Source organism: Esox lucius, chromosome 18, assembly GCF_011004845.1.
Source record: "Esox lucius isolate fEsoLuc1 chromosome 18, fEsoLuc1.pri, whole genome shotgun sequence".
NCBI lineage: Eukaryota > Metazoa > Chordata > Actinopteri > Esociformes > Esocidae > Esox > Esox lucius.
The window spans coordinates 6,564,750-6,576,261 of record NC_047586.1 but is presented as its reverse complement, the minus strand read 5'-3'; the positions used below and the strand labels follow the sequence as shown (position 1 = coordinate 6,576,261).

The 11,512-nt window shown below is 41.4% G+C and overlaps 1 protein-coding gene across 8 annotated transcripts in view; it reads left to right on the top strand.

The window, feature by feature from the left end:
* The first annotated feature begins 5,747 nt into the window (after positions 1 to 5,747).
* The window catches only part of arid1b (AT rich interactive domain 1B (SWI1-like)), a 57,272-nt gene continuing 51,507 nt past the window's right edge, over positions 5,748 to 11,512 (top strand). For 4 of the 8 annotated variants that reach the window (XM_020056200.3, XM_020056199.3, XM_013138600.4 and 1 more), the window contains exon 1: positions 5,748 to 7,389. In XM_020056200.3, the coding sequence (XP_019911759.3) occupies positions 6,112 to 7,389 (1,278 nt within the window). In that variant the 5' untranslated portion in view covers positions 5,748 to 6,111. The remainder of the gene's footprint in view (positions 7,390 to 11,512) is intronic. The other 4 variants (XM_013138602.4, XM_020056202.3, XM_020056201.3 and 1 more) reach the window with 1 other exon arrangement.

The window sequence follows — 11,512 nt, the reverse complement described above, 5'->3', positions numbered from 1 at the left end:
GCCATGGCTCATATCACTGGAGGCCATGGCTCATATCACAGTAGACCATGGCTCATATCACTGGAGGCCATGGCTCATATCACTGGAGGCCATGGCTCATATCACTGGAGGCCATGGCTCATATCACTGGAGGCCATGGCTCATATCACTGGAGGCCATGGCTCATATCACAGTAGACCATGGCTCATATCACTGGAGGCCATGGCTCATATCACAGTAGACCATGGCTCATATCACTGGAGGCCATGGCTCATATCCCTGGAGGCCATGGCTCATATCACTGGAGGCCATGGCTCATATCACTGGACCCCCCTAAGCCACCCAAAAGTATTTCTGAAATGCATTATTATTTCTGAAAAATAATTATAGCATTATTATTTTTCCCAGACATTTGAGATGTCTGTGTTATTATCATGAGCGTAGCGGTTGGTACAGGAACTGCAGTTCTGGGTAAAAAAAACGACGACGACCAAGTGTATGTAGACAATGTGCGTATGTATTGTAATGCCCTGTTTTCTTTTACCCAAGCCTATGACAATTTATGTTTTTAACAGATAATGATATGCATGCATGCATAATAATTTGAATTCTATGTTGTTGTTTGTGGTAGTGGTTTTATATTGGTTACATTGTAGGATTGGGGTATTTCTACTTTATTCATAAAAATGAAATAAATTCAGTTGTCACAAAGTGCTTTTCTAGATACCCAGCCAGAAACCTCAAAGAACAACTGGGTTGATGCAGAGTGGCTAGGAAACTCCCTAGTAGACAATAGAGGAAGTATATAAACCTCCACCAGAGGGCGGTGGAGTCTCAGAGTTCAGTCTGATTGGATCCTGGAATGGGAAAACACTTAAACATGTAGGGCCGGTTGCGCAGACACGGATTAAGCCTATTCTAGGACAAAAAATTGTAGTTCAATAGAAAACTCCATTGAGCTTCTTAAGTCCTTGACTAGGCCTAATGGTTTGAGAGCCAAAATAAATAAATTTAACACATATTTGCATGTATCTAGGAAGTGCCATGGAAGTTGTAATGTTATCAATAATAATAACATTTTTAGCCCTGTAATGTCTGAAAACATTGTGGACTTGAAAGGAGATATCCCCAATTTGCTTTTTTATTAGATTCTTTACTTTTCCACAGTTTTTCTCACCCAATTTCACAATTTCCAATTTCCGAAAGGCCCTGTTTCATTACAGCGACTTCCAGTGGACTCAGGACAGTCAATGTTGAGATATACGTCTTCCAAAGAACATCCAGGTTCTTATCAAGCTGCATGCTCAACCAGGAAGTTCATACCAGAATCCTTACACACTGGATTTTGCTAATTGCATTGCCCACCGTGGGACCTCCGGACTAATCAGTGACCTTGTGGAAGTCAGTAGATTTACAGCAACAAGAGTTTGCATTTTTTTGTGAAGAACTGTGTAGCATTTTAGCCACCAGGAAATAACTACGGGAATGTGTCTTCCAAGTCTGCCATTGTTCATCTACAAGGCTTGAGGAGAGATGATGACTCGCCGTGACTCGGATGCAGTAGAGAAAGAGGGCCGCGTTTCGATTTGATGACAGAATTCTAGGTATGTGTTGCTTTCAGTCTTTAACTATCCGCCGCAGCCTTCAGAAAATGTTTTCTGGTGTTTGTGGTGGTCCAGCACTCCGGGCCGATGCCTCTGAGGCTCACGTGGAGCTGCGGCATTGGGCTCGGGTCTGGCCCACTGAGAAGTCAGCAAGAACCATCCTCTGTCTTTTAACACTGTTGCTTTCCAGGAAAGCATAAAATGTCAGCAAAAAAGAACAAAAAGAAAACCTAATCATTCTCCGCATGTTTATGCCAATGTCACACCAGAATTAAATTTGCCTTGGGTGGGGGCTCCTCGCTAAGCATTCACAAACAACCATTAAACATGTGTATACTATACTATTAAACAGAAATACTCATAACATAGCTCCATCTGGCAATGCAGGGACAACCTTTCATTTCATAAATCATTCACCTGAGGCAGCCATTGAGGGAGACAGTATGTGTCCCAAATGGCAACATATTCCATTTGAAGGGCATTGTGAGGCCTGCTCAAAAGTAGTGCACTGTGGAGGGAATAGAACACATGGCCATATTTCACAACATTTGGGAACACATGCCATATTTCACTGCGTGCCAGAACGACTTAGCTCAGGTCTCGACCCACCACTTGGGTGGCTAAATGATGAATGGTTATCCCTAATGGATACAAAGACCTGAGTGGTTCAGACATGCTGAATGGGATTTGTTTTTAGTGATGACAGTAAAGGGTTTGGGTTTGTGGGTATATAGGAAGAATTGATGTGTGAATGTACGTGTGGCTCTCAGTGTCTAGTGTTGGAGCCCTGTAGCTTGCAGTAAAAGGGAATGTTTCACAAATGAACCCTGGTACTAGTATAGAAAGCGCTTCCAATGTAGATTCTTTGTTAAGCTTCTTTTTTTTCTTTTTAGGGATTAAGCCTATCTACTCTGTGTCGGGAAATCGTTCCTAAATTCCCCTAATTATTCTACTAAAGACAACAAACATATTTTCAACTTGCAGTAATGAATGGAAGATTGACAGAATTTTAAACTGCGATGCACTTCACTTCTGTGCTCTTTTTTGTTCTTCAAAGACTAGAACAGCATGGTTGATGTGTTTGAAAGAAAGCAAATCACTCCTATTCTACCTACCCTATGGTAAAATTGAATTTCAGAGATGATCCATCTGAGATTGGATTTGATTTTGCAACGCAGCATTTTACGTTTTTGCCATACTAATCAGACTGGTCTCCCCCCGCCCCTTGGTTAGCAGATAAAAGACAAAGCCGAAAGAGACAAGTTTCCTGACTTAGCCTGAAGGTCACACTTATGATAATTATGCTACATGGTCAACTTGGAGATTTTAATTAAAGTGATTGGGATTGATTCAGCCATGAATGATGTCACCCAGTGTGTTAGGCTGATTGCTAGGCAACCCCTTGTTAGTTCAGCTCGGCAGCTGCCAGTAAGAAAGGAAATGTTATTACCAATGTAATGAATTACTAACGATGTAAGTAATTCCCTGACTATCCCCACCCCTCCTCTTGTGCTCCCTCCACCCCAGTTGTAGGATGCATTTCAAGTCCTCAACAAAAATAAATAAAATGGTGCAAAATCACAGAAATTAAGAATAGATGTTAAATTCCAATTCCTCTATGTTTGAATATTCTCAAAATATAGGGTGTTATTATGAAGTAGACTTGTTTAGAAAGTTTGCAAAAAAAAAAAAAAAGAAGAGCACACCTGTACTGTAAGTTTAACTATGGTCCAATCATGCAATACTGTTTGGCTTAGAAGCCAGTTGGCTTAGGGTTCTCTGATATTGTCAACGGCTTTTTCCCCCCACTTCTTTTTGGCATGGCCTGAGCTAGGTCTAAATGCAAATGGAGGTCCAATGGAGTATAATTGCAGCCGTGTGATGATTGCAACGGGAAACTAATGATTTACCTCTGCCAAGGTCAGGGGAGGTTTAATTAGGAGAAACGCAATCAGTGTCACTCGTCCCACAGGCTGCTTCCCAAAAGGCTCCCTTTAGCTTGCCTAAAATAGGACACTCAATTTGACCAAGACCTTATGAGCCCTGTTCAAAAGTAGTGCTCTAAATAGGTTATAGGAGGCTCAATTGAAACCCGGTCCCAGAGACTGCTGCCTGCCTGGGTCCTTGCCAGCTCCGACCTAAGGCAGGTCTCAGTGAATGTGTTCATTAAGAACCAGACGTCACCTAAAACTGTCACGAAGATGCCTTAAGTGGGTCGATAAAGGTAATGGTTTAGGAGTAGCTATTGGGAAAGTAGAGGGGTCAGTGTGAAGGGGGTTCCACAGACATTAGACTGCACTATAGTCGGACAACGAGTAAAGATTAGCATTTCATCAAGGGTTGAGACTCTCCTGGACATCACACACTTTTAGGTACGGCGCTATTTAGGGAATGGGGTGCCCCTTGTGCAGCGGAAACCGCAATATCCATTGTTAAGGTTCATGCTGACTGAGGATGCATCCTTGTGTCTGTTCTTTGTACTGAAATGTTTGCAGATACTTTTTTATCCATTGATTGCAATGGTCACCTTCCAATATCAAAGTACTGATTTGTTTTCTGATGCCTGTGTGTAACGATTGCTGTCAAATTTAATTCATTCACATTAGACAAATGATTTTGACAGACAAAAAAAGATTTTAGTGTCTCTCTTTGTTGGTGTAGTTATCCAGGGCTCATTGTAACACAGACTCCTGCCAAACACTGAAGTGCACTTGACACTGGCAATATCTATGGATGTGATTGCAAAACACTTGAGAATCTAATTTGCACCAACACACCTATATGGAGAAGGCATGAGAATGTGTGCTTCAGATTACATTTTTATATTAGACCGCCGGTCACAGAGATGCTATAAAATATCTTATAAATCAGTTCTGCGCGTATGTCTACGATGTCTTTATTCCAACTTCAACGTTGTATTGTGATTTCTTCTGCTTTCCACAAGAACTTAACAATCACCCTTGTTACCTAGGCTTGAGAAGATTCCTTTGGTTGCCTAGTTACCCTTATCCAGTGAAAAATGGAATGCATGGAAAATACAGCTTTTTATTTTCATTTTTTCATTCTGTCTTCAAAGCCGTTTCATAGTCTAGCTGGAGCGGGTCAGTCTTCAAGACACATTTGGAAATTGTCACTTTTTATATACTGTATATTGGGCTACCATCCTAGTAAAGAAATCAATTGTAATACTGTTAGTTACTCAAGCCTGAAATTGAAAGCATGTTGTTCTTGCTGTTGTCTGTATAGCGAAGGGGTGCTGATTGCAAGTGGCTTGCAATTTGGCTCTTCTCACTGTGTCCCAAATGGCTCCCCCGGGCCTATACTGTGTAGTACACTACTTTTTGTCCAAAGCCCAATGGCAGTTCACTAGCTATTACTGTAATAGGCTCGCATTTGGCTCACAAAGACTATTAGAGTAGCCTTTTCCCTTCCCTGTGAAAAACAACAACACAGGGTCTGTCGTGTCAGTGTGTTCCTGTGGAGCTGTGCTGTTGCTTTCTGTGGCTTTTCTGTCTGACCCACTTTCCCTGCTTGACTTGAGTGGGCTGCTGCTGCCGTTGCTGGGGGAGGTCCCAGCCGATTTCCCCTTGAACATGCCACCGAGTCCCTCAAGTGAGTCAGTCCCTCATCCGCACACACACAGACTAACATATTTGCTCATGTATATTCACTCTCATTTAGGGCCATAGATACACTCAGACATTCTCTTATGTCCTGTTCACTGCTCTGTTTATCTTTACATTCTTGTTATAATAATAACACAATAGAATAGAGAATAAAACGGTATTGTTCCCAACATAATGGATGAAGATGGGGGAATTTATTTAGTAAAAAGAACTATGGCATAATAAGAAATCAACATGAGCCCTCTTACTATCACTTTCTAATTCATGGAACTCTGTTTCAGGGTAGACCTATAAGGGATTAAAAGAATACCAAATTAACTGAGACATTGTTGTTACCCCTCTCATTCTCCGATAATTATCTATTTCTTTGTTTTCAAATGTGTGTATACAAACTGGCAATTCCCATTGCTTGGGTTTTTACCAACGCTTTTACAGACAGACAAAAAAAGATAGATTGTGAGGTTAGCGCGCGGATGCCTCTGCTCAGCAAAATATCGCCCCGCCCCGACCAGGAAATCATCAGCCATCCAACCCTCGAGCACAGCCCCTGCCCTAGAGCCCTCTCGATTCTGAGCACTTACTGTTTTCGCTGATGCCATGCTGGGCCAAAGGGCTTTGCGATAAAAGGCATTTTGCCTGTATCCGGGTTAGCTAGTTAGACATGAAAGAAAAAAGTTGAATGCCTGTCTTTATCGAAACTTTCAACGAGCGCTCGTTCTAACATAGACTATTAATTATGGTAAACTATTCGATACCGTTTTACGCTCTTCTTTTACGCTAACGTTAGCTAGTTAGCTGGCTAGTTATCGTGTTCTGCTTTTCTTCTTCCTCTGTTATTTTTTTCTACACCTAGCCAGCTAGCTAGCTCGACTGGGTTTTCTGCTTGATATGTGAACTTGATCATGGCTACACAAGTGGCAACAGCCCTAAATTCAAATGGTAAGAAAAAGTCTAATTTAGCTAGCAGCGTGAGTCAGGATTTGAAATCTGGCAAGTCTGGAGTAGTTGGTGGAGCTGTGCTTGGGGTAGGAAATGGGACTAGCGTTCATGCTATGAATAATGTAGAACGCCATCACCATGAATTGAACCCGAACAGCAGAGCTCGAGCTGTTCCTGCAAACAACAATTCGAATCAACGTGAGAAGGAAATTGGAGATTCTAGATCGACGTCTTTTGCGACTTCAAATTCTAGTATGAGTTCGGGGAGTATGGAGACGGGAATGCTTGCGAGTCATAAAGTGAAACATGTTGGTGTCGGGGATCATCCTCCATCGTACCACCACACACCACAGCAACAGTCGCAACAGCCATTCAACCAATTCATTCAGCACCAACAACGCCAAATTCACAACAACCAGCAGTCGATACATGGAGGAGAAAGTGGAAATCGCCAACATGGAGGAAAAGAAAATGTAGTTTTAGTTAATCAGGTCGAACGCCATCAGCAGCAAATGCTCAGTAAAAGTGAGGAGGACCAACCGGGCAAAACAGAGGAACGGATGGACAGCAGGTACGACCACGCCAGTTTGGGACCAACTAATAACATCAACCTGTCCCAAAGTGGGAACAGCTCGGTTTCGGAGTTTAATAGTTATTATGGGAATGGAAGAGGAGGGCCTAGCTTTGATCAACATGGCGGACAACAAAGCCCAGGGTCTGGGATAATGCATTCGGTACAACAGAATAATATGGATCAAGTCCCTCAAAACTCTCACGAAGGGTACCACAACAACCCGTACAATCACTACCCGAACTACCGACCTGGCTATGGTAACAGTGGATATGGGATGATGAGTCCCACTCGGCAGGGGAACAACATGATGGGCCCAGGCAGCAACACCGCTGCTACTAATCATAGCAAAGCTGCCATGGCTGCTGCCTCTTCTGGTGCTAATGTTGGAGGGTTTCAGAGATTTCCAGGGCAAAGTCGGCAGCATCCTTCAGGGGCCACCCCAACTCTGAACCAGCTACTGACATCTCCGAGCCCTGTGATGCGGGGTTATGGCACTGGCTATCAAGATTACACTAATCCCTCTGCTCAACAACAACAACAATCAAGCATGGGGCTGACTAAAGACATAAGCTCCCAATACGGTTCAGCTACTCATGGTTGGGGAGGACAACAAAGAAATCTTGCTATGAGCCCTGGAAACAACGGACAGGGAAGCGGCAGGTCACAGGTAAATACAATTCCCATTTGCAACTTTCTACTTAATGACCGAACTGTAACTAACATTTCCAGTGTGGATTGTCTAGTTAATTTAGCTGTGGTCAGACAGTCAAGTTAGCAGTGCTAATTTGTTAGCTAGCGCTGCCAGTAGGACAAGGTTTTCTCAACGAGTCTGACGGGTTATGTACCTTAGTTATACCAATTATACTGTAGAATCTGTAAACATGCTGGCGAAATGAGACCCAGAGTTACCCTTCAAAATCTCACCAACTGCACGGGCTGTTGACTAGTGGTTTTGTTTTAGTTGGTAGTTTATTTTTATGTCCAAGGTGACTTCTGGTGTGAACCAGAATCATCCGTTTCGATTCGCTTACTTCCCAAGTACGTTTCTCAAGTCTGGTCTGTGGTCCAACATTTCAAACGTAAGTTACCTACTGTGTAGTTTGAACCATGTAAAATGTATGCATTCACATAATAATAAAACAAAATATAGTGGTTATCTATAAATGTGTTGACTGGGCGCACTGTGAAAAATATCGATTACCCTTCGAATGTTGAGCTTGCTCAAAATGGCTAGCTAGCAAGGCTGACTAGCTAATGGTTGCTAGCACAGGATGTGTGCAACCGTTGATGTGAAATAGATACTAAAGTGGTCCAACGTTAAACCAACACGATTCTTAGCTACGAGGTATGCTAGGCATAGTTTGTTGGTATTTAGCAAGCTAGCTATCATACAAATCAATCAAATGATCTACAATTGCAAGTTGATGTTTCACCACCAGTTTAAGGGCCTCGCGCTTTCCTGTTGCAAGATGTGCTCCTTCGCACGTATTGTGTTCGTAACGACTTACCAAAGGAATAGCTAGCTAGTGCTAGTTACCAACCACGTTCGGATGTGTTTCAATCAAAATATATAACTGAATGGTTAGCGGGCTGCCACAATTACTGTTGCTTAAGCTGACCAGTGTATTCCATTACCGAAAATATTAGACATGAGGGGTAGAGGCCTTGCTAGGTGTCCAGGTTTGACTTCCAAGGGCACTTAAAAAGTTTTCAAAGAAGAGAATTTGACCTAAATTGGATAGCTACCTCCCTTGTTCACAATCTTGCACCTGATTGGTTCTCCCCACCCACCTATCAAGTGTGTATTATATTTTCTGATGTAAACAGAGTTACCTATGCTGTTGGTTTCTACACTTTATTTATTTGTTCCTACAGTAAATGACTGGAGTGTGCAGTAGTAATCAGGATTGTGTGCTGTTTACAATGTGTAATTTTAGCGCTGACACTCTCATGACTTGACATCTTTTATCTAGTGATTTGATCCTGTCTTTTGGCAAGGAGCCCATTATGTGGTCTCACCTCCCATAGTGGCTGAGCACTGACCTTCACACATGCAGATTAGCCATGTGCCTGTTCCTGTCAGCCAGCTAGCTACCGCAGCTGGAAAACAACACACACACATACACACACCCTCCCTCTCTCTTCAGGCCTGCACTGTGATCACCTGCCAAGAACGACCTGTTTTTGAATGCATTAATGGCTATTGTAAATGTAATCAGTGGAAGGAAGAATTCCTTCATTAAACTGGCTTTCTAAAAATGTTACAACAAGTGGTCTTTGCTGTATTTTGGTTACAAGTCTTGTAAAATATGTAAACTGCTGTACTACACAGAAGATTAAAGTTTCTGCTAGTTTTTTTTCTTCACCAGTGTATTCCTGCTGTCTGTAGCTTGCTTTGAGACCCTGTCACTGACAAGCCTATAGTTAAAAAAAAGTCTAATTTGGAAGTCAATGATCTTCGCTGAGGTATTGTAATTGAATCTTAAATTAGGCTTATTAAAGAGGACGTGTCCTGTTTTCTCTAGCAGTTCGCTCTCATTCAGACTTTAATCAAAGGGATCTTGCAGCATCAGAAGAACCAGGATGATAGAGACACACAGAAATAGCTTTATGATGATGGCTCTCATCTACAACATGGTCATCATATGATCCAGCTATTATTAGGGCTGTCAAAGTTAACATGTTAAAATCGAATTTACACACTGTTGTTGTGGGTAGAATTTTTGACACACTTAATCTCATTCATTTATTTTACTCACATTTTTCCACATTCTGAGCTTGTTAGTGGAGCACAGACACTTGCACAATGTTTTACATTTACTTTTTTTTTTTTTTTTTTACATCTGTGCGCCTGTGTTTAAAAATAAAGTTGAACCAAGGAAGTGCGTCCGTATAATATGCAAACCACTGCAAAACAGGAGTGATACTTTTAATTTGACGCGATTCAGTTTGATTGGTGGAAACATCTCATTGCATGATAACATTAATTGTCTGTTTCCAATTTAAAATCTCTTTCTGGTGGAGCTCAGGGCTTCTCTGAGATGGCTGTGTACTTATGAGGGGTGTGCGATGTACAGTGCGGTGGGTGTCGGCATCTTATTTGAGCCACCGTGCGTGCCGAGCATAAACCAGTATTCGATTATCAGGGGCAAGACGTGTTTTGTGTCCCCACACTTCTATTTTACCATTAACTTACCATTTATATAGGCCTAATGCACCTTTTAATGTTATGTTATAAAAACCTGTATTGTTTCCTGTCTGATTATATGATTTTCTACATTCATACTGAAAACGTAATCTTCTTGCTTTACCACACTTTGGTGTCCTCCTGGTATCTGGTAATGAAAACCTTACACTGTCAGCAATATAATGAACACAGTGTTAATTCCCTTAGTTGTTCACGTCACCATAGGTGCCCAAATGACAAATTGTCCAGTCTCCTGTTACCAAATTATCCCCAAATAGTGTGTTATTCCTAATGTGTTCTCATAACTCTGCATCGTAATATACACATGGTCCATATTTGAAGAAATCCTGCATTTTGACGGTAGGTTACCCCCCCCCTTCCACTTGTCTTTGCGCTGTCCCTGGTATTCTGTCTTTTCCTATTAAATAATATTTGAGTACACCCAACATGCACAACAGCCTTAAATGTACATTGCTCTTGGATGAATAATCATTTGGATGTGTTGAAGGTTTTGGGTGTAATCAGAAAGTCAGAAACAGTAATTTAAGAGAACATATAGCATTTTTATTTGTTTCCGGTGCCCGTTACCGTTGGCTGTATGTGAATACAAAGTCCTCTACTTCTCAAATGCATTTCAGTTGATGTATTTGTTTTGCTGTGCTTCTTGAGAAACGTGAATTAGACATAGTGGTGTTCCTTGCTTGACCCTTTTGCTCCACTGTCTACTCATGGTAGCACTGTTGGCAATGGGAGAAGTGAGGTTGCAAATTGAGCTGGTTGCCATGAATTCATTATTAATTATATATTTTTTTCCTGTCAAAGATGTCTCAACATTTCACTGGTACCCTTGAGGATTCTTATAAATACGATCTAACAAATCTCTAGGACGTTCTACAAAATAAAAACATGTCAGTCGAAGGGAACTGTGTTCTTTCCGTGGCTTCCTGTTTCAATGGGGTATGAAATATAAGATTTGTCATCTGTCACCATGGGAAAAGAGAAATAACTTACAGAAGAGGGGACAAATTGGTTGCTGACCCAAATTAATCAGGCAATGGGTACAAAATGGCAAACAAATTTTTACCACTTACCACTATTCGGTCAAAAAACGTAACAGTGGAAAATCTGAGTGGTAGAGGATGCTAGTGCATATCATTCATTTTTTAAGAAACGTACAAGTAAATACATATAAATATTTATATTCTGCATAGTTTTTTTGCATTCATTATTAACACATACATTTTAGTCATCTAAGCAGGCACTTTTAACATAAGCAAGTTATCGGAACAATTCCGGTTTGGGGTTTGGCTTGATGGCACAGCATATTCTTAGTTTTGTAGTCCTGGGGATTCAAACCAGCAGCCTTTCTGTTAATGGCCTAACGGTTTAAACTGCTAGCCCTTTCCTTTACATGTTAAGAAAATGCTGGTTTTTCTTTTCGAAAATGTGTTGATTCATTGCAACTTCAGTAGATTACAGCAGGCAGGAATTCTAATGCCATGGACAAAAAACGTCTTGACCCGTTTGCATTTTAAATTCCCATCCTTCTTTGATCTGAATCCATTTTCTCCAGTTGATCTTTCCTAAAATAATGTACCCTCTA